Below are 21,866 nucleotides of genomic sequence, written 5' to 3'. Positions count from 1 at the left end.
TCTGTGTCTACTTTATGTCAGAATTACCACATAGTACTTAACATAATAATATAAATAAACATTCTGAAAGATAAATTTTAAGCATCAATTACCTAAGACTTGTGAGCTGCTTATCATTTTGTCATTTGTCATTTATGACATAATGTGATGTTTACTAATTACGGTTGCTAATTTAAAAAGATTAATAAATTGATTAAAGTTGCTTATGATGTGCATAATGTGTTGCCTACACAAAAGTATTCAGGCGTTCAACAGAAAAAATAATCACCTTGTATTCTTTGTAATAATCTTCAAAAAATCAAGTAGCTAAATTTCACTGTTGACGGTACCCTTATGCTCGTTCTTTTAGTGATATGGTAGAAAACGTTAGGTTATCCATTACACAATCTCTTGTTGATTTCATCGACACAGTAGACGTTCAAGATTTATTTTCTCGATTCGGACAAGATTTTTGTTTTAGATTATGGTTGTGCTGTGAAGTTTGGTACCCCAAACGAACTACAAAATAATAATAATATTAATAATAATATTATTAATAATGAATTTATTGATCCAAAAAACCAAGGTTCATAGTGGATACAAGAGTATTACAAACATATCAAAAGTAATTTCTGCTTGATTTTAAAAAAATCACGATAGAACAAATCCAATTGATCACACTTATGTTGGCGTACTAGTGTGTTATACAAGATGAAACAAGACAAGAGCGGGCTGTTGGCATGGTGGATCGAGTTTGGTAAATTATAATAAAACGTAACAATATTTCTAGTTCCTACTCGTGGGACATGAAATTTTACTAATGATTAAAGAAACAAGCTTTTAATGGCGACCATTAATTATGTTTTGTAAAAATATCTATCGAGCAGTCGACGTCTCATGTAGAAGTACCAACAATTCGTTTTGGTCACAGTGTCGTATCGGATATAAACCATAAATTTCCGTAAAACTTGTTCGAAAAGTAATATATAAGTATTCTGCTACGGACTCCACAGAACAGAACAATATTCAAATCTAGACCGAACAAGCGAGTAGAAAAGTAGTTTAATACTAACAGGATTTGTAAAGTCTGTTGCGTTTCGAATTATAAACCGTATGTTTACTGCTCGTTTCGTGACACTTTCGATGTGAGTTTTGAAAGACATAGTTGAATTTATTATAACTCTTAGATCGCAAAATTCATCTTACCATTCACATTGTAATAAGAAAAAATGCATTGATTTTAAAAATTCCCTTAATTGCTCTTTTATTCGACCCCATTTCTAAACACAAACATTAAACATTTTACTCAGTAATTGTTTTCCAAACCAAAACGATTAAAAGTATATTTTTCAATAGATTCACTGGCAACAAATAAGATTCAAATTTTAGTTGGCAGTTGAAAACAATTTTGAAGTGCTGGAAAAATGGAGTAACTGACGACGACTTCATAACACCGACAAGAGATCATGAGACACAACTATCGGGAAACAGACTGGAAGCACTATGGAATAAGGAAAATATTTCAAGGAAAAACCTTCTTTTACCAGAATATTGGCACAATTTTATTCATCAAATATGTACTTTGTGGATTTTTATTTTGTATAGAAGATACACTATCAATGGAAGAACAAAGTCATACTGATAAATTTTAAAAACCTAGTGACGTAGACATGACCTTATATTTAAACATTCCTTCATATTTCATTAAATTTCAATGTTACGAAAACTAACACTTAACGACTTTAGTACAAATATGGATCATAATAATAATTCATCATAAAGATTTTCCATTTCGCAGACTAACATACTATTAAAACTATACGATGGGAAGCCGAAAAATCAACAAGATACTTTTCTTCAGGGGTTAATCACAATGAGACCAATCCAGAGACGTCGACCACGCACAGAAACAAATAATAATAAACCGAAATCAGCCACGTTTCCTTATTTTTCTTTGAAAAACGGTAATCGTGTCTTTGTATGTAAAAAAACCTTTATGAACTTATACGGACTTTCACATTTTCAAGTTCAACGTTTAACTACCCTTCTTGTTCATGATAAGATACCAATAGATCACAGAGGTAAAGATAATAATAACTCACGCACTTCTAGCTGTAAAAATTTGGTTCAAATCAGAGAGCATTTACATTCTTTTCCCATAAAAACATCTCATTATGCTTCACAGACCAAGCACTATTTACCAGCTACTTTAAATGTTAAAACTATGCATAGTTTATTTATTCAAAAGCATCCCGAATTGTCCAAAATTATTAAGTATGAATACTTCCCAAATTATTTTAATAAAGAATTTTCATTGAGTTTTGGAAGACCTTCAGTAGATTCATGCAGTGAATGTGAAAGATTAGAACAAAAACTAACAGACAGAACATTGAATGATAGAATGCGACAATCAATACAAGAAGAATTGCTGAGCCATAAAGAAGAAAGTAAAAATTTCTACAAAAAAATTAAAGATACACAAAAAGAATCTAAAGAAAATTCAGAAGTGCTTGGAATTTATTTTGATTTTATGCAAAATTTGCAGCTTCCTCATATTCCAGTCCAAAAAATGTTTTACTTTCGACTTGGAAACAAGCATGGAAACTTGTTACATGTATCATGAAGGGCAGACACACAAAGGTCCAGATGAGGTCTGCACATTTCTGTATGATTATATCAATCATCACATTCCGGCAGATGTATAAGAATCATGTCCGAGACAAAATAAAAATCATACCATAATTCCATTTTTATGAGCTTTACAAGAAAGAAAACGATTCAAAAAAATTATCCACTATTTTCCTGTACGCGGTCATTCGTTTTTGCCACGTGATAGGGATTTTGGTCACATTAAACGTTATACATATAAAAAAACATGATCGTATTTATCTCCCAGAATAACACCAGACAATGGTCAGTGAATGTAGGAAAAACGCTAGCCCGTTTGAAGTAAAACAATGCAATATTCTGACTTACCGGATTTTAAAAATTGGTGGCCTGCTATTTTTAGAAAGAGTAGTAAGTCAGTATCTCTTGAAAATAAAGATACTTACACTATATCATCGTACCGCCAATTTGTCTATGATAGTTCGACTTCTGGATATGTAACCACATTCGGATCTACTGATGGAGGGGTTTGTCGCAGTTTTTATTTAAAAAAACCAATCGTAGAGAAATTTCATTTTTACCAACGATGTCAGCATACACGGGAATAGTGCCAATCAAAGAAAAAAAAACTAAAGATTTAAGCTAAGTAACGAGATATGTGCCTGTTGAAAAAATGAAATTTTATGAAAAAATTATCAATTGGAAGAGTACAGCAGAAGAAGATCATGACTGATTTCACTTTTTTCTTAATTTTCAAATGTACATATTTCAATTAATTAAATACTTATTTCTCACGTCGTGTTCAAATCATTTTGCCAAGTCATTGCGTCAAAAAACAGTACAAGCCCATTGTTTTATTTTTAATTTTTTTATATTAAAGTTAAACCTATGTGAATTTTTAAGGGTTAAATATCTCTGGAAAATGATAATACATAATTTTACTACATTCAACAGTTTTTATAAACAGGCATTATTGGAAAAAACAGACGTTATTCGTTAGAACGTGTTTTCTCAAAATGAAATATTGAGACATGTACAGTTTTGAAACTCATCGATTCAAGTCAGATAAAGAGAAAACTAAGTGTGGCAAAAAATTATTAATGATTGAAACTGAATACATTTTGAAAGTAATGACCACCAGTGATTAAAGTAATTAAAGGCCAGCAAATGATGTAAATTTATTGTACAATTATGAGGGCGGACAATTTAACTCATTCAAGAAAATAATAAACTCCAAAATATGTTACATAATGTCGTCCGTATGGAAAATTTTGACCTCCTGGATACCGACTGGTAAACAGTTCTTATCAAATTTTGTCATTTATTTTCCACACACTAGAATAATTAGACCGTACGTTTATCGTTAAAGCGTTTTTGTTCAACTATTTATATCATTATTGCATTCCTTTACTACAAAAACTTTTGTAACAGGTTGAAGCGGTATAGCCCATACGAGTTTTTATTTAAGTACCATTCACACAATCATGAATATTACTGTTAAACAACATTTCTTTTGAAGCGGTACTAACTAGTGAAGATAATTTATACAAAACACTAATGGACTACTACAACGCAAACAAACAATCCACTAATCCGGAGAAAAACAGTAACTGGTTTTCGAGATTATTCTTTGTGTTAGTAAAAATCAACTCGATAAAAAGGTTAGACAATTAGAGTACATTTAAATTTTAGATACACTAAGGATATTTTCATCAAGGGTTACAGAACAGACCTGACTCAAAATGATATATATGAAGTACTTCCACAGCATAAGTCAGAAACATTAGGAGATAAATTGGAAAATGAGTGGAATATACAAATTGATGAAAAGAAGACATCTATACCTAGACTTCTTTGGAAATGTTTTGGCAGACAATATATATTAATATTAATCAGTTTGGTCATTCCAGTGACACTGACGTATTTACTACAACGTATTGAGAATTTCACCTCTGTTTTAATAATTTGTTTAGGCTGACGCAACCAAAGATACTAAAAGAATTCATTTCATATTTTACACCAGGACACAATAACCTAAGTAGAACTGATGCGAGCTTGTATGGAGTATTGTTGATTATAGTGATGGTTACCAGACGTGTCTACCAATTCAACTTTCATCTAAGGCTTGCAGAATTTGGTATTAAACTGCGTACTGGATTCACATCTTTAATCTACAGGCAAGTTTTGAAAATTAACCCAACACTGGTTGAAAGTGGCAAGATGATAAACCTGATAACGAGAGATGTGAGTGAATTTGAAGAAGCCATATATGAAATAACCAACATAATAAGAGAGCTATCTAACGTTTTGGCAACATGTTATGTCCTCTATTCAGAAATTGGATGGTTATTTCTCATACTCCCAACAATAATTTTTATTAGCTTGTTCGTCAATAGTAAGCAGGCAAAAACTAAAATAATCATTTAGTCTTTAAATTATTTTCAGCATGTATAGCAGTTTTAGTGCGTAAATTTAAATTGAAGTCTTTGAGGAAAACTGATGGAAGATATCAAATAATAAAAGAAGCATTAAGTGCAATAAAAGTCATCAAAATGAACCTTTGGGAAGAAAGTTATGAAAAGAAAATTGCTAAAATCAGGCAGTAAGGACGTAAACAAATGACTAATTGCGTGTGTGTTTTTTTTTTTTTTCTTTATTTATAGAGAAGAAGTTCATTTTATACGCAACGTAAATATACTGCTTTTTCTAAAGTTAGTCATTTCTGAATCAATTCATAATGCGTCGTGGTACATAATTGTGGCAGTATCCATATTGTTTAAGATCAACTCAAACGCCGGGACATTACTTCTTATAATGAACAGTCTAACTTTTATTTCTCATGGCATAACAACGAATTTTCCAACAGCGATACATGAAATGGCTACATTGATTGCTGTATTTAAACGAATTGGACAAACACTCCGAATTAAGAGTGAAGAATCGTACGTGGAAGAAAATAACCCTTCACCAAGAATTAAAATGAATTTAAAAATTCACACTGGACATAGCCATACACTAATAACTTTAAAAAACTGCAATATTGTTAGAGGAATAACATCAGTAACTGGACCTATTGGGAGTGGTAAAAGTCTTCTATTAAAAGTCCTCATCAAAGAATACAAAAATGTTGAAGGCAATCTAGAAGTCGTCGGCAGCATTTCTTACGCATCACAAGAACCCTGGCTATTTCCATCAACCATCAAACACAACATTTTATTTGGAAGTAGTTACGACGAAAATCGTTACTTAGAAGTTTTACGAGTTTGTGCTCTACTGGATGAATTGCGGCTTTTAACCGATGGTGATTCGTCTATTGTAACTGACGGAGGAGCTAACCTAAGTAAAGGACAAAAAGCTAGAATAAATTTAGCACGAGCTGTTTATAAAGAACGTGATATATATTTATTAGATGACTGTCTGGCTAGTTTGGATGCGATTGTAGCAGATTTTGTATTTGAACAATGCATCAAAAGATTTCTGACACACAAAATTGTGATCTTGGCTACGTCATCCATTAAATACGTCAATAGGTCAGATAACGTCATAACAATGAAAACTGGTACAATGGAAAATTCACACCCTATCAAAAGTGAAATCCCAAAAAATGCGGACACAAAAAGTATAAAATATATTGCAAGAGATAAATCAAAGAGCGAAAAAGATGAGTCATCTGCGGAAGAAAACTTTAGCCATGACACCCCATTGATTAAAAAGACCAAAGAGACCAGAAAACTCTACACAGAAACAAAAGTACAAGGAAAAGTACGCTTCAATGTTTATAAAAAATATATTGAAGTAAATGGAGGCTTGGTCAAAATTGTTTTAGTCTTACTTATCACTGGAGTAACTCAGTTTTTGAAAAGTTCCATCAACAAAATGGAATCCGTTTGGTAAGACTAAAACTTGATAATTTCCTCTCATTGATATTTACTTCTAGGATAAATGCAGAACAAATTTTGTTTAGCAATGCCACAGACAAGAAAATTTATACTGAGGCTAATCAAAAACGTCACCAAATGTTAATTGTTCTACCGATAATTATTTCAACTACGACCATATTGATGTTATTAAATACATATTTTTTCTGGGTGCTTGCTGCCAAAGCTTCTCAAAAGCTTCACAGTTTACTTTTCTCTAATGTGGTTCGTAATTTCATGCAATTCTTCGACAAAAATCGAATAGGAATTATTTTGAATAGATTTTCAGAAGATATACTGTACATTGATGAAATAGTACCCTCGACGTTTCTTCAACTAATTGGTGTAAATAGGTTAATTTTATAAACTGGCTTATAATATTCCTGAATTTTAGTATTTTGTCGGAATAGTTGGAGTTATTATCCTCATAGCTACAGTTAATGCAACGTTCCTAATTCCATGCATTCTGATTAATATATTCCTGGTTTTCGTACTAATGTTTTACTTAAAAATTGGGAATGCTTTGAAGCGAATCGAATTCTTAAGTAAGCGTAATTATAAAATTTTTTAAAATGATAATTTTGATTATGTTAGCACGAAGTCCTGTAATGGGGTATATCAATGCAACTTTAGACGGACTGACAACCATTAGGACCTCAAGAATGGAAAACACACTTCGAAAAGAATTTGACCGACATCAAGATTTGTATGCTTCCTCTTCTTACATGTACGCATGCTGTGAGAAAGCATTTCTTCTTTTGATAGGAGCCGACCAAATTATTCTCCTTGTTTTCGCAATTATCCTTTTTTTAGCACTAGATGAGAGTAAATTGAAATCTTGAAAAGTAAGTAATATTAATTAACAATATTCTTTAGAAACGACAGCAGGGAAAGTTGGACTTGTTTTGACACAAATCTTTGGTCTGACAACTGCGCAGCTTCTCTTTTATTTAATGATGACTAGACTTGAGAATCGAATGATAGCAGTAGAAAGAGTTTTGGAATTCATTAAACAAAAGCAGGAAAACAAAGATGGTTTTGTAATAAAACATTGGCCAAAGGAATGTGAAATACGATTCAAAGACGTGTCCCTTTCTTACCAGAGCGACCAAGACCATGTTTTAAAACATTTAAACTTCGCCATCAAAAATAAAAAAAAGGTTGCCATCGTTGGTAGGACTGGTTCAGGAAAAACATCATTGATTTCTACACTCGTCCGACTTTACGATTTCGAAGGAAACATTTTTATAGACAACGTAGACATCAAAACACTTCCAGTGGATTTCCTCAGGTCAAAAATATCTGTAATTCCACAAGAACCGACTATATTTTCGGGAACGTTACGTGAAAATATTGATCCTACAGGACAACATTCAGACGATGATATCTGGAGAGCTATTTCAACCGTGAATTTATCACTCTTTCAAAATTTGGATGAGAAAATTGACATGAATTTAAGCATTTGTGAAAAGCAACTCATTTGTGTGTGTCGAGCTCTCGTTCAGCGAAACAAAATCGTAATTTTTGACGAATGTAATGCTAGTGTCGATTTTGATACTGAAGCTTTGATACAAAGAGTAATATCAGAAATTTTTGCTGAATGTACCATCATCGCAATTATGCACAAATTGCGTTATATTTTAGATTTTGACTTAGTATTAGTTGTAGATAAGGGTGTGATTATTGAATCTGGTGATCCCGCTAGCTTGCTGAAGAAAAAAAATGGGATGCTTAGTAACTTGTTTAAGAGACAATGAAATAATAAAATTATAAAACCAAAGAAAGTGCCGCATTCAGTGGTCTCATCATTTGAACTTATTAATGTAAATGTGGGAGAGGATTAGTACCCTAAATATATTCAAATGTGTTAAAAAAATCAAGTTTTCTATGTCTACTTTATGTCATAATTACGACATAGTGCTTAGCATAATAACATAAATAAACATTCTGAAAAAACGTCAATTACCTAAAACTTATGAGCTGCTTATCGTTTTGTCATTTGTCATTTATGACATAATGTGATGTTTGTGGTGTTGCATTTACTAACTACGGTTGGTAATTTAAAATGATTAATAAACTGATCAAAGTTGCTTATGATGTGTACAATGTGGTGCCTACACAAAAGTATTCAGGTGTTGAACAGATAAAATAATCACCCTGTATTCTTTGTAATAATCTTCAAAAAAAGCAAGTAGTTAAATTTCACTGTTGACGGTACCCTTATGCTCGCCCTTTTGATGTTATGGTAGAAAACATTAGCTTATCTACTACACAATCGCTCTTATTGATTTCGTCGATATAGTAGATGTTCAAGATTTATTTTCTCAATTCGGACAAGATTTTGGTTTCAGATTATGGTTGTGCTGTGAAGTTTGGTACCCCAAATGAACTACAAAATAATAATAATAATAATGAATTTATTGATCCAAAACATACCATTAATTTTAACAAAATCACGATAGAACAAATCCAATTCATCACAGTTATGTTGGCGTAGTAGTGTGTTATACAAGGTGAAAGGAGACAAGAGCGGGCTATTGGCATGGTGGATCGAGATTGGTAAATTATATATAAAACGTAACAATATTTCTAGTTCCTACTCGTGGGACATAAAATTTTTACCAATTATAAAAGAAGCAAGCTTTTAATGCGACCATTAATTATGTTTTGTAAAAATATCAATCGAGCCGTTTGTCTCCTAACTTCAGGCGGCATCTCATGTAGAAGTACCAACAATTCGTTTTGGTCACAGTGTCTTACCGGGTGTACACCACACATTCTAAAATGCAGAAGTCTACAAAATTTCCGTAAAACTTGTTCTAAGAGTAATATTTAAGTCTAGACGTAAGAAGCGAGTAGAAAAGTAGTTTACTACTAACAGAATTTGTAAAGTCTGTTGCGTTTCGAATTATAAACCCTATTTTTGTTGCTCGTTTCATGACAGTTTCGACGTGAGTTTTGAAAGACATAGCTGAATTCATTACAACTCCTAGGTCGCAAAATTCATTGCAGCGTTTCAGTATCTTACCATTCATAGTATAATAAGAAAATTGCATTGATTTTTTCCTATATGAAAACCCTTCGTCAAAAGTGGAGGTGCATTAACGCAAATCATCTGAGTGCGAGTGTAATACAATAATTTTTCGGCTATTCTAAAAAAAATTTACTTTTTCTAATAAATATAATTTGGCTTAATCCCCTCTGTTTTTGTTTGTTAACCATCTGATTCTGTGATATGTGTATCTCGGAAAATTTTCGTTTTCTGACCAAAATGACCGAAATTATTAAACGCCCTAACGCTCAAATCATCCTTCTTACGATAATTTTTTGCCGTTGTCATCGCCGGTGTGATTGCAAAAAGAGCGGCGAGGGCGTTTTCATTCATAGATGTGCACAATTGCATTCGAACGCCAATCAAGGTCACACGGTTACATAACGACAAGTGGTCGAGATCCTCGACGTATGCAACGGGTGGGTACTTGACACCAATGTATAGGTGTTTATTGCCCCTGACAAACAAGCGATTGCAACTCGACTCATTTCAATAGAGTCGGCCAACTAATGTAACGAAACCGTATGCGCTGTTCATGTGAACACATGTGCTGGTAAGCACTGTTCTTAAACCGACGACAGTTTTCTTTAATAACAATTATAACTCCCATTCTTACGATAACTTCTTTGAAGTTTTATGAAAAAAATTAGCAATCAACTCGAAAAATAAAACTTGGACAACGTGAGTAATTTTCAATTCTAAATATACAAAGGATACACAAACTGCGTTACGTTTTGGACTTCGACCTTTTCTTAGTTGTAGATAAAGGTTTGCTAATTCAGTCTGGTGATCCGACTACCCTGCTGAAGAAACAAAATGGGATGCTTAGTAACTTGTTTAAGAGACAATGAAAAAATAAAATTATAAAACCAAAGACAGTGAATCGTATGAACATATTACGGTAAATTTGGTCGACGATTAGTACCATAAATTTATTAAGATATCTTAAATGAATCATTTTTTCCGTGTCTTCTTTTTGTCATATCTACCACGTAGTCCTTAAAAAAATAATAGAAATAAACTGATAGGTACGGTAATAACGTGGTTCCCCAAACATTACTTTCAAAAGGAGCAGAAGTTGAGCTACCGTGAACATTAGAGACAATGGCAACAAATATGCATTAGATTACATATCAAAGATATCTAAACGTAAATTGAACATTGTGAATCGACAGAAACGATGCAGATGAACACGACGACGACTCTGTAAAATAGAAAAAATCGTGTAGATAGACATATCTATAAAAAAAATTATGGCGTATGTGACCATAAATTTCAGCTTAGGAAGTTATGTTTCACGTACGTATATAAAAGTGACAGAAAGTTAACACACTGATAATATTATTAATAGTAAATGAATGTAAATAACTTAAACATGAATCACGTTAACTCCAACGCCCTTCGTATAGTTTAAAAGCTGCCAGGTAATTAAAACAACAAGATACATACAAAAAGCTTTATTGCAAATGTAACCACTGTATATAGCGGCTACCTTTATTCATTAGAGTCACCTAAAAATTTCCTTAATTGCTGTTTTATTCAACTTCATTTCTAAGCACATAAACATGAAAACATTTTACTCAGTCATAGTTTTCCAAACCGAAACGATTAAAAGTATATTTTTCAATGGATTCACTGAGAACAAAAAAGATTATAATTGATAACACACCGAAAAATGTTCATCCCAAGGAAGAGGCAAATTTCTTGTCTCAATTTTTGTTCTGGTATAGATTTTCCACCGGTTTCTCTACATTATATATTCAAATTTTAGTTGGCAGCTGAAAACAATTTTGAAGTGTTGGAAAAATGGAGTAACTGACGACGATTTCATAACACCGACAAGAGATCATGAGACACAACTATTGGGAGACAGACTGGAAGCACTATGGAATAAAGAAAATATTTCAAGAAAAAAACCTTCTCTTACCAGAACATTGGCACAATTTTTAGGTATCAAATATGTGCTTTGTGGATTACTTTTTTGTATAGCTGATACACTATCAATGTAAGAACAAAATCAAAACTATTTTTTGTTTTTTCTTACACTGAAAATGTCTACAATTGTAGGTTCCTTCAATCGCTATTTCTAGGTAAACTATTGGAATATTTTTCAAAAAACAAAAAACTCACGGCAAGTGAAGCATATATTTATGGACTAGCCGTCGTTTTATCTATTTTACTTCGAGTGCTGAGTTTCCAGTTCCATTATTTGGAAACTTACAGCACTGGTTTGAAAGTTCGTACATCTTGTTCCTCTTTAATTTATAGAAAGATTGTAAACATGAAATTAGCTACTATACAAAAAAATACTTTAGCACATATATTAAACTTGTTTTCTACCGACGTTGACAAATTTGAAACAGTTTTTTGTTTTATTCACCGTATGTGGAACGGTATTTTGAAACTCGTAGTAGCAACATTCCTATTTCTTTCATTGTCTAGTTATCAAGGAGTAGTAGGAGTAGGAATAATGGTAATTTTTTCACTTTCTCAATGTTAGTATACTTTTTTATCATTCTTTCGTACGTAACGCACCGATATTTCAGATTTTTTTTTCACGAGAGCTGCGCTTCGAAGACACAAAATGACTAGAGAAAGAGACAACCGGATCCGTATAATGAACGATATTATTTTTAGAATGAGAGAAATTAAAACGTATGCCTGGGAGACGCCTTTCGCTGAACTCATAAATAATATTAGAAGGTTTTAATTTTTAAAATGAAGTCACTATTATTAACCTGTTAAATTTTAGATGTGAACTTAACCATATGAGAAAATTGAATCACATCTTAAACGAAAACTTTACGATTGCGACGTACATTCACAAAATATCTGTCTACGTGTTTGTTTTACTTTTAACAACGACTGGTACTCCTTTAGATCCACACTTGATGTTTATGTCTATAAACATTTACAATTTACTTAAAACGTCGGTGCAACATTCAATTTTTGCTGTTAATTTAATGTCAGAAGTGAAAGTGTGTATAACCCGTATCGAATTATTTTTGCTATTGGATCATGAAGCAACTGTTGACAAGCAAAAAATAGAAGATATGCGGGGTTGTAAAATATATGTTCAAAATTTGACAGCTACATGGAACCCATCGCAAAAGGCGACGATAAAAAACGTTGATTTTAAACTTGGTTGTGGTCAGCTAGTTGCAGTTACCGGAGACACAGGGAGTGGAAAGTCCTCTTTACTCCAAACTATACTACAAGAACTACTTATAGTCGACGGAATTCTGTCTCTGAATGGTTTGATATCTTATGCATCACAAAATCCATGGGTGTTCTCGGCAACCATCCAAGAAAACATTATATTTAATGAAACCTTTAACCAGACCAAGTATTTAACTGTTCTTAAAATTTGCGCTTTAGAATATGACATATCTCTATTTTCTCATGGAGACAAAACATTGGTGGGAGAAAGAGGAGCAATGTTAAGTGGTGGCCAAAAAGCCAGAATTAACTTGGCACGAGCTATATACAAAGATGCAGACATCTATCTTTTAGATAATCCACTAGCGGCGATGGATGTATCTGTCTCTCAACATATTTTTACTCAATGTATTTTGAAACATCTAAAAACCAAGAGTGTTGTACTAATAACACACAATTGCAAATTTCTCAACTATTCCGACAGAGTGTATGTTCTAGAACTTGGGACGGTAAAATTTTCTGGAAAATATGAAACATCAGAAGAGGCAGCAAATAACATACAAGAAAACAATGATAAAACAGTGACAACACTTTCTGAAAAAAATTATAAAGCCCAAATAGAAACTAAAGAACACAGAGGTAGTGATAAAGTCAAGACATATAAAACATATTTATTTGCCAATGAAAGCAAGTTCTTCGTTTATCTTCAGTTTTTCCTTTTCATTGTAACTCAAGTTTTTATAAACGGTTCAGACGCATTTCTGTCTTTCTGGATAAACCTGAGGCAAAATCCTACTAGTTTTAGCGTTTCACTACTACAGTACTTTTCCGACGGCAAATGTTTGTACATTTACAGTGGATTTATTCTAATAATGGTATTTTTGTTTCACATGGGTTCTTTCAATTTTGTAGAATGCTGTAATAAGTGCTCCGTTAAGTTACACGATACGCTATTCAACAAAATATTGTATGGAACTATGAAGTTTTTCGACAATCATCCATCTGGTCGAATTTTAAATAGAATTTCTAGTGATATGAGTGCAATCGATGAGACCATCCCCAAAAATGTGTATCAAATTACAAGACAAATTTGTTCTGTGTTAGGTATTTATGTCGTTGTCAATGCAGTAAATTATTACATGATTCTACCAACACTAGCTTTGTTGGTAATTTTTTATTACTACGTGCAGGCTTTCCGGCCAGTGCTTAACAAATTGAAGAGAATCGCTGCCACACGTAAACCTATATAGCAAAGATACAGGACTACTTTTTCCACTGATTTCATTTTTTTAGGTAAAAGTCCTATTTATACTCACGTGGTTGCCACCATTGACGGACTGACAACCATCAAAGTTGCAGAAGCCCAAAAACACTCTTTGTCAAAATTTCAACGCCTTCAAGATTCTTATAATTCCATTAGATATCTCTATCATGCTTTGCACGCTTCTTATGCATTTTGGACAGATTTCACTTGCATGTTGTATATAGCCGTTGTTATTTTCTTTCTAATAATCTTCAAAAGAAGCAAGTAATTAAGTGTCTATGTCGACGATACCCTTATGCTCGTTTTTTAGGTGATATGGTTGGAAACGTTGGTTTATCCATCACAGAATCGCTCTTAATGATTTCATCGATACAGTACATGATAAAAATATATGGTGAGCTTGATTCACACATGACTGCAATTGAAAGAGTTGCAGAATACGATGACCTAACAGTTGAAGATAATAATAAAAGTGAAATTAATCCTTCTGCCGCATGGCCTGTAGAAGGCAAAATACTATTTCAATCGGTGTCCATGCGATATTCTCCGGAAAAACCGTTTGTTCTCAGAAACATCGATGTGGAATTTCAAGCTGGTGAAAAAATAGGAATCGTTGGCAGAACTGGCGCCGGAAAATCATCCTTAATAAATGCGCTCTTTCACTTATATGAATTCGAGGGAACAATATTTATAGACGACGTCGACATAAAAATGGTTCCTCTTAGCACTCTGAGATCTCGAATAGCGACTGTTCCTCAAGATCCTGTTCTTTTCTCAGGTACCATACGCGAGAACTTAGATCCTTTCAAAGAATTCACGGACTGCGAGTTATGGAGTGCTTTAGAAGAAGTGAATCTGAAACAAGTTGTTTCAAATTTACCCTCTGGTTTGAATAGTTCTATTTCGGAAGGCGGGATCAATTTTAGTACGGGACAGAAACAACTAATGTGTTTAGTTAGAGCTATATTGAAAAAATGTACAATTATTGTTTTCGACGAAGCAACTGCCTTTCTTGATTTAGACACAGAGAAGTTGATTCATGCTACAATTCACAAGAGATTTCACAAGGCAACGATTTTAAGAATTGCACATAGACTGGACAGTGTTATGAATTCGGACAAGATATTGGTTTTAGATGATGGTTGTGCTGTGGAATTTGACACCCCGAATGAACTTCTACAAAACGTTAATAGTCATTTTTACAGATACGTCCATGAATATCAAAATTCTTCGTTAAATATACACATTCATTAATGAAACTTATTTTAAAAAATATTTCTAAACCATGTTGTTCTTTTCATGTTAAGTTGAAATAACGCAACTTTTTTTGTAAAGTAATGTTTGTATATATTTCTTATATTACTAAAACTATGTTAATAAAAAGTATTTAACAACACTTTCGCTTATTCTTCTTCGATTTTCCATTGTCAATCATTTGATTTTGTGGTATATTTTTGGGTTTGCAGACATTACAGTACTCTAAATATTTCTATAACTCTCTGGCAAGAGGATCATTGGGCATTTTAATTCATTCGAGAAAATAATAAACGCCAAAATTTGTTGCATAATGTATGTCGCATAGAAAATTTTCACCCCATGGATATCCAATTGCACAGTTCTTATCAAAATTTACGCCATATTTTACAAACATTAGGATAATTTGACCGTACACTAATCGTTAAAACTGATTTAACCGACTATTTATTTTTTGTTATTACCATTATTTTACTATAATATTACAGTCAATTGCTTCAGCCTATCACTTGATGAAAATACTCTATACATATTATTCACATTTTAATCGAGCAAAATAACATTACTTGAAGATAAGTAGCAGAGTTAACCAATATATTTTCCAAATCGATAGTAACTATTGAAAGTATTATCTGTAAAGCGTAAATGGACTACTACAAACCAAACAAAAAATTAATTAATCCGGAGAAAAATAAACACTGGTTTTTGAATTTATTTTTTTTGTAAGTTAACTATCAACTCGAAAAATAAAAACTTGAACTATTAAGAAACAGACTGGAATCACTATGGAATAAAGAAAATATTTCAAAAAAAAAAACGTATTTTACTAGAGCATTGGCACAATTTTTATGTATCAAATGTATGCTTTTTGGAACACTTTTTTATAGCCGATACACTATCAGTTAAGCAATGACGTAAAACATGACCCTATGTTTAAACATGACACCTTCATATGTAATTCACACAACTAAAAATACACTTTCAGAAAAACTATCACAAAAACTAAAATTTAACGATTACACTACAGAATCATAATAAGAATTTTTCATTACACAATTCGACGTAGTGCTTTATTGAAAGCTTAAAACGAAAAATCGAAGCGCAAAGCATCTCTAAAAATAGTTTTGAAAAATAGGCTATTATTCACCAACATTAATTTGATTCTAAATAACCATGTCGACATACTTGGTTCTAAACAATTAATGAACGGTGCAGATGCATATTAGCACCAGAAACATTAGATGACGTGAGTATTATAAAAAAAAAACTGTTATCTATTATAATGATATTGTTACAAGTTTTTTCAATTTCTTGCCGTAGTTTCTCATCATAATTATTTAAGGAATTAACCACAAAACGCACTAAATTTTTTAACCCTCATAGTAAGGTAGTAGTAAGGCTAGTAACTATTGTGATATGCAATTATCCATTACTTCGCTGCAAACTGTTCTCCAGGATGCCTATTTTAGGCTATAAATCACGTTCCAAAATAAGGGTGTTCATTTTATCTCTTCACGCCTGACAATTTTTGCAGAGTATACAGCCTAGAGATGACTTAGTCCAATCTAATTTTTTTAATAAGCAATCATAGCAATCACAAAAAAAAAATGACAAAGATGTCAATGCCAAATAATAGGAAAATTGAAAAAATTAATTCTCAATTTATTAATGGATCAGATTACAACGAAACGATGTCCAAGGGTGGCGGAAAAAGGAAAAGGAGTTCTGGGACTACGTGAGAAAATTTGATGTGATGGGGCTAGTAGAGACAGGGGTACAAATAGAAAACTCGAAGAAATTTGAAGCGACACTACCACAAGAATATGTGTGGGAGTGTCAAGGGGCGATAAAGGAAAAAAAAAAAGGGGGAGAGCAAGCGGGGGAGCACGAAAAACAAGAGAGAAGAAATAACGAGAGAAGATATTATGGGATGAAGAGGGAATTGAAAGATACAGAACCAGACTAGAAAAAAAGAAATTCGAAGTAAAAGAGGATATAGAAGTTATGATAGCAGAACTGATTACCTCAACTGTCGAACCTACGGAAAAAAGAAAGATATACATATGGCAGGGGAGGAATAATGGATGAAAAGGAGAATGTAGAGAAAAGCAAGGAAAAAATTAAGAAAGTGGGAGAATAATAGGGGAAGAAAAGAAGAGTACTTAAAAGCAAAAAAGAATTATAGGAGAAAATCTGAAGAAAGAAAATGAAAAAAACAAGAAGAAGAAGAGAAGACAATAAAGTCCCTGAAAACAGGACAAAAATTATGGGGATATATAAATAAGGAACGAAGAAGGAAGATTGAAATCAATTGGAAAATCAAAATACACGAATGGAAAAGACAATTTATGGAATTATTGGGAGATTGTGAGGAAAAATGCTGCAAAATAAATAAGGCAATCACAACGACAGAAGAAATGTGGATGTGTAGACTGAAAAGAGGAAAGGCACCAGGAGGGGATGGAATCCAGAACGAAGCGTGGATGTTCGGAACAGAAGGAGTGAAAGAAACGATTTAGGAAGTGGTAGATGGAGTTTGGAAGGGAAAAGGGTTTCCTCGGCAGTGGAGAGAAGGTACAATAATTCCATTATTTAAAAAGGGGCAAAAAAGTGATGTGAAGAACCACCGAGGGATTACCTTGCTCAATACCGCGAACAAGATATTCGCAATGATACTAGATTAGAGGTTATGAAAGGAGATGGAAGCAAGGGGTATAAGAAAGGAAGAGGTACTATGGACAATGTGTACATTCTGAGGCATTTAATGGGAAGAGAAATAAAAAAACAGGGTGGACAAATGTACGCATTGTTCATAGATTTCAAAGCAGCGTTTGATAGCATGAATAGAGAGAAAATGTGGGAGTATTTGAGGAGAAATGGAGCAGATACGTACCTGGTAACGAAAATGGAAGAAATATATCAAGAAGCAGTAAGTAAGGCAAGAGTGAATGGAATAGAGAGCGAGAATCTTTATATAAATAGAGGAGTGAGACAGGGACGCCCACTCAGTCCCGCATTGTTTGCAGCTTATCTATGAGATATAGATGAAATGTTCAGAAAAGCACAGACAGGAGGGGTGGTAGTGGACAAAGAGAAAGTGTGGTCTTTGGCGTACGCAGATGATTTGGTGATTGTGGCAAAGAAAAAAGAAGAAATGAGAACAATGATTAAAAGTTTCGAGAAGTACGTCGAAAAAAGGCATTGGAACTGATTGTGGAAAAAACAAAAATGGTAGTGTTTGGGAAGAAAGTACGAAAGGAGAAGGAAGAGTGAGCATGGAGAGAAGAATTCTAGTACTTACAGTAGAGAGTGCAAGAAAAACCCTCAAAATGGACATTGGGATTGGAAAAGTATGCGCCGGGGTATATAGTGAGAGAAGAAACAAAAAGGGAGAAAATGCGAGTGGAAGCGGGTAAAAGGGCGATTGGATTTGAAGAAAAGTTTAGTGAGAGAGGTGATTGTAAAATATTGCAAGAATGTTGGAAAGAAATAAGAAAGGAAGGGGAAAACATGTTTGAAACCAAATTATTCTTCGTATGTCTAGCTCTACGTTTTCCAACAGTTCAGGTAAAAAGGACCGTTTATATTTCCTTCAAGCATTAACTTTGAAAACTTCTTGGAAGTGCTTTTCCTGACACCAATGGGGATTTTGCTGGACACAGTAATGTGAGTTGTGTCTGTTTACACACCCGTTATTGGTAAAAAACATGACATCCATTTTGCAATTTAACTTTGAAACTGCAAAATCAAATACACTGAAACCATGCGAACGTTTTACGAAAGAAATAGTTACTCTAAATTAATTCGTTTATAGCCTCCCCAAAAAATAATTAAGTCATCTTACAGTTATGCCGTTCTTGCATAATGTTATTTCGTATGGAAAATTTTGCCCGCCAGATATCCACTGGTACAGTTCTTATCAAATTTTCCGCATTTAGTAGAAACATTAGGATAATTTCACCGTACACTAATCGTTAAAACTGATTTAACCGACTATTTATTTTTTGTTATTACCATTATTTTACTATAAAAATACAGTCAATTGCTTCAGCCTATCACACTTACATGAAAGTGACTCTATATATATATAAGTATATTCAAATATTATTCACACTTTAATCAAGCAACATAACATTACTTGAGGATAAATAACTGAGTTAACCAATATATTTTCCAAAACGATAGTAACTATTGAAAGTATTATTAACTGTAAAGCTTAAATGGACTACTACAAAACAAGCAAAAAATCAATTAATCCCGAGAAAAACAGACACTGGTTTTGGAATTTATTTTTTTTGTAAGTTAACAATCAACTCCCAAAAAACCTTGAACTGTGTGAGCAATTACGAATTTTAGATATACAAAGAATACATTCATCAAGGGTTACAAAACAGACCTGACTCAAAATGATATATATGAAGTGCTTCCCGAACATAAGTCAAAAACAATAGGAGATAAATTAGAACAGGAGTGGAAGGCACAAATGGATGAAAACAAAACATCTATACCTAAACTTCTTTGGAAATGTTTTGGCAGACAATATCTTTTAATAATATTCAGTTTGGTCATCCCAGTGGCAATAACGTATTTACGATAACGCAATAATAATTTCACTTCGCTTTTAATCATTTGTTTAGGTTCTTGCAACCAAAGATACTAAAAAAATTCATATCATATTTTACACCAGGACACAAGAATCTAAGCAGAACTGATGCGAGCTTGTATGGACTATTGTTGATCGTAGTTACGGTTATAAGACGTCTGCACCTACACAACTTTTATCTAAGGCTTTCAGAATTTGGAATTAAAATGCGTGCTGGATTCACATCTTTAATCTACAGACAACTTTTAAAAATGAACCCGTCAGTAGTTCAAAGTGGCAAGATGATAAACCTGATAACTAGAGATGTGAGTGAATTTGAAGAAGCTGTATCTAAAATAACAAACATGATAAAAGATCTAACCAAGATTGTGGCAGTATGTTGGGTCTTATATTCAGAAATTGGATGGTTATTTCTTATAATCCCCTCGATAATTTTTATTAGCATGTTCGCCAACAGTGAGCAGGCAAAAACTAAGATAATAATCATTTAGACTTTAATTTTTTTCAGCATGCATAGCAGCTTTAGTGCGTAAACTTAAATTGAAATCTTTGAGGAAAACTGATGCAAGATATCAAATAATAAGAGAAGCACTAAGTGCAATAAAAGTCATCAAAATGAACCTTTGGGAAGACAGTTATGAAAAGAAAATTGCTAAAATCAGAAAGTAAGGTGGTAAACAAACGACTGGTGGTATGATTTTTTTTTGTTATTTACAGTGAAGAAATCCATCTTATACGCAACATAAATATATTGTTATTTCTAAAATTAGTACTTTCTGAAACATTTCACAACGCATCGTGGTACATAGTTGTAGCAATATCCATATGGTTCAATATTCAATCAACTGCTGGCACATTATTTCTTATAATAAACAGTCTAACTATTGTTTCTTATGGTATGAAAGGTAATTTTCCAACAGCGATACATGAAGTAGCTACGTTAATTGCTGTATTTAAACGAATTGGACAAACACTGCGAATTAAGAGTGATGAATCATACGTGGAAGAAAATAAACTTTCACCAAGAATTAAGCTAAATTTAAAAATTCTCACTGCACATAATCACACACTAATAAATTTGAAAAAGTGTAACATTGTAGGAGGAATAACAGCAGTAACAGGACCTATTGGCAGTGGCAAAAGTCTCTTGTTAAAAGTCCTCACGAAAGCATACAAAAATGTAGAAGGTGATTTAGAAGTCGTCGGCAGCATTTCTTACGCATCACAAGAACCCTGGCTTTTTCCATCGACCATCAAACAGAACATTTTATTCGGAAGTAGTTACGACGAAAATCGTTACTTAGAAGTTTTACGAGTTTGTGCTCTACTTGAAGATCTACGTTCTTTAAGCGATGGTGATTCTGCTCTTGTAACTGACGGAGGAGCTAATCTAAGTAAAGGACAACAAGCTAGAATAAATTTAGCTCGAGCTGTTTATAAAGAACGTGACATATATTTATTAGATGATTGTCTGGCTAGTTTGGATGCGATTGTTGCAAATTTTGTATTTGAACAGTGCGTTAAAAAATTTTTGAAAGACAAAATAGTGATCTTGGTTACTCCATCCATAAAGTACGCCAATATGGCAAACAACGTCATAGCAATAAAAAATGGTAAAATTGAAAATTCGTGCCCCTTCCAGTGTAACACCCCAAAAAGTTCGGAAACTAAAAATATGGAATATAATGAAAAGGGTAAAGCAAAGAGCGAAAAAGAAGGGTCAGCTGTGGAAGAAAATTTTGACGATGAAACCCCACTGATTAAAAACAACAAAGAGATCAGGGAACTCTACACAGAAAGAAAAGTACAAGGAAAAGTACAAATCGATGCTTATAAAAAATATATTAAAGAAAATGGAGGTTTGATCAAAATTTTTTTAGTTTTACTTCTAACTGGAACAATTCAATTTTTGAAAAGTTCCATCAATAAAATGGAATCCGTTTGGTAAGACTGCAATTTGATAATTTAATCTCATTGATTTGAACTTGTAGGATAAATGCAGAACAGGTATTGTTTAACAATGTCACAGAC

At 32.9% G+C, this 21,866-nt stretch overlaps 2 protein-coding genes and 1 long non-coding RNA gene across 3 annotated transcripts; all 3 read left to right on the top strand.

The window, feature by feature from the left end:
* Positions 1-4,006: 4,006 nt before the first annotated feature.
* On the top strand, positions 4,007-8,335 carry LOC135138480 (ATP-binding cassette sub-family C member 4-like). Its single transcript, XM_064068454.1, has 10 exons — positions 4,007-4,053; positions 4,106-4,220; positions 4,279-4,506; positions 4,560-4,981; positions 5,032-5,188; positions 5,250-6,476; positions 6,524-6,848; positions 6,898-7,048; positions 7,098-7,328; positions 7,380-8,335. The coding sequence occupies exons 2-10, from the start codon at positions 4,144-4,146 to the stop codon at positions 8,258-8,260; spliced, it is 3,699 nt and encodes a 1,232-aa protein (XP_063924524.1). The 5' UTR covers positions 4,007-4,053; positions 4,106-4,143; the 3' UTR covers positions 8,261-8,335.
* Positions 8,336-11,894: 3,559 nt separating this feature from the next.
* Positions 11,895-12,434, top strand: LOC135138965 (uncharacterized). Its single transcript, XR_010282090.1, has 3 exons — positions 11,895-12,050; positions 12,102-12,258; positions 12,308-12,434. It is a non-coding gene; the product is annotated as an uncharacterized LOC135138965 (long non-coding RNA).
* A 9-nt stretch (positions 12,435-12,443) lies between these two features.
* On the top strand, positions 12,444-20,136 carry LOC135138479 (probable multidrug resistance-associated protein lethal(2)03659). Its single transcript, XM_064068453.1, has 7 exons — positions 12,444-13,950; positions 14,008-14,238; positions 14,289-14,372; positions 14,415-15,163; positions 17,664-17,806; positions 17,912-18,161; positions 20,074-20,136. The coding sequence occupies exons 1-7, from the start codon at positions 12,447-12,449 to the stop codon at positions 20,134-20,136; spliced, it is 3,024 nt and encodes a 1,007-aa protein (XP_063924523.1). The 5' UTR covers positions 12,444-12,446.
* Positions 20,137-21,866: the final 1,730 nt, after the last annotated feature.

Source organism: Zophobas morio, unplaced genomic scaffold (genome assembly GCF_036711695.1).
Source record: "Zophobas morio isolate AGI-343-1 ecotype UQ-CSIRO unplaced genomic scaffold, CSIRO_AGI_Zmor_V1 ptg000030l, whole genome shotgun sequence".
Taxonomy (NCBI): domain Eukaryota; kingdom Metazoa; phylum Arthropoda; class Insecta; order Coleoptera; family Tenebrionidae; genus Zophobas; species Zophobas morio.
Note: the sequence above shows the minus strand (reverse complement) of the source record. Positions and strands in the feature narration are given on the sequence as shown.

Coding starts and splice junctions, on each gene's coding strand:
- LOC135138480 (XM_064068454.1), top strand. CDS start 4,144: ATGGACTACTACAACGCAAACAAACAATCCACTAATCCGGAGAAAAAC. Junction 4,507..4,559: donor GTCATTCCAGTGACACTGAC/GTATTTACTACA, acceptor TAATTTGTTTAG/GCTGACGCAACCAAAGATAC. Junction 5,189..5,249: donor AAAATTGCTAAAATCAGGCA/GTAAGGACGTAA, acceptor CTTTATTTATAG/AGAAGAAGTTCATTTTATAC.
- LOC135138479 (XM_064068453.1), top strand. CDS start 12,447: ATGTTTATGTCTATAAACATTTACAATTTACTTAAAACGTCGGTGCAA. Junction 14,373..14,414: donor GTACATGATAAAAATATATG/GTGAGCTTGATT, acceptor AAAGAGTTGCAG/AATACGATGACCTAACAGTT. Junction 15,164..17,663: donor CGAATGAACTTCTACAAAAC/GTTAATAGTCAT, acceptor GTGGATGTGTAG/ACTGAAAAGAGGAAAGGCAC.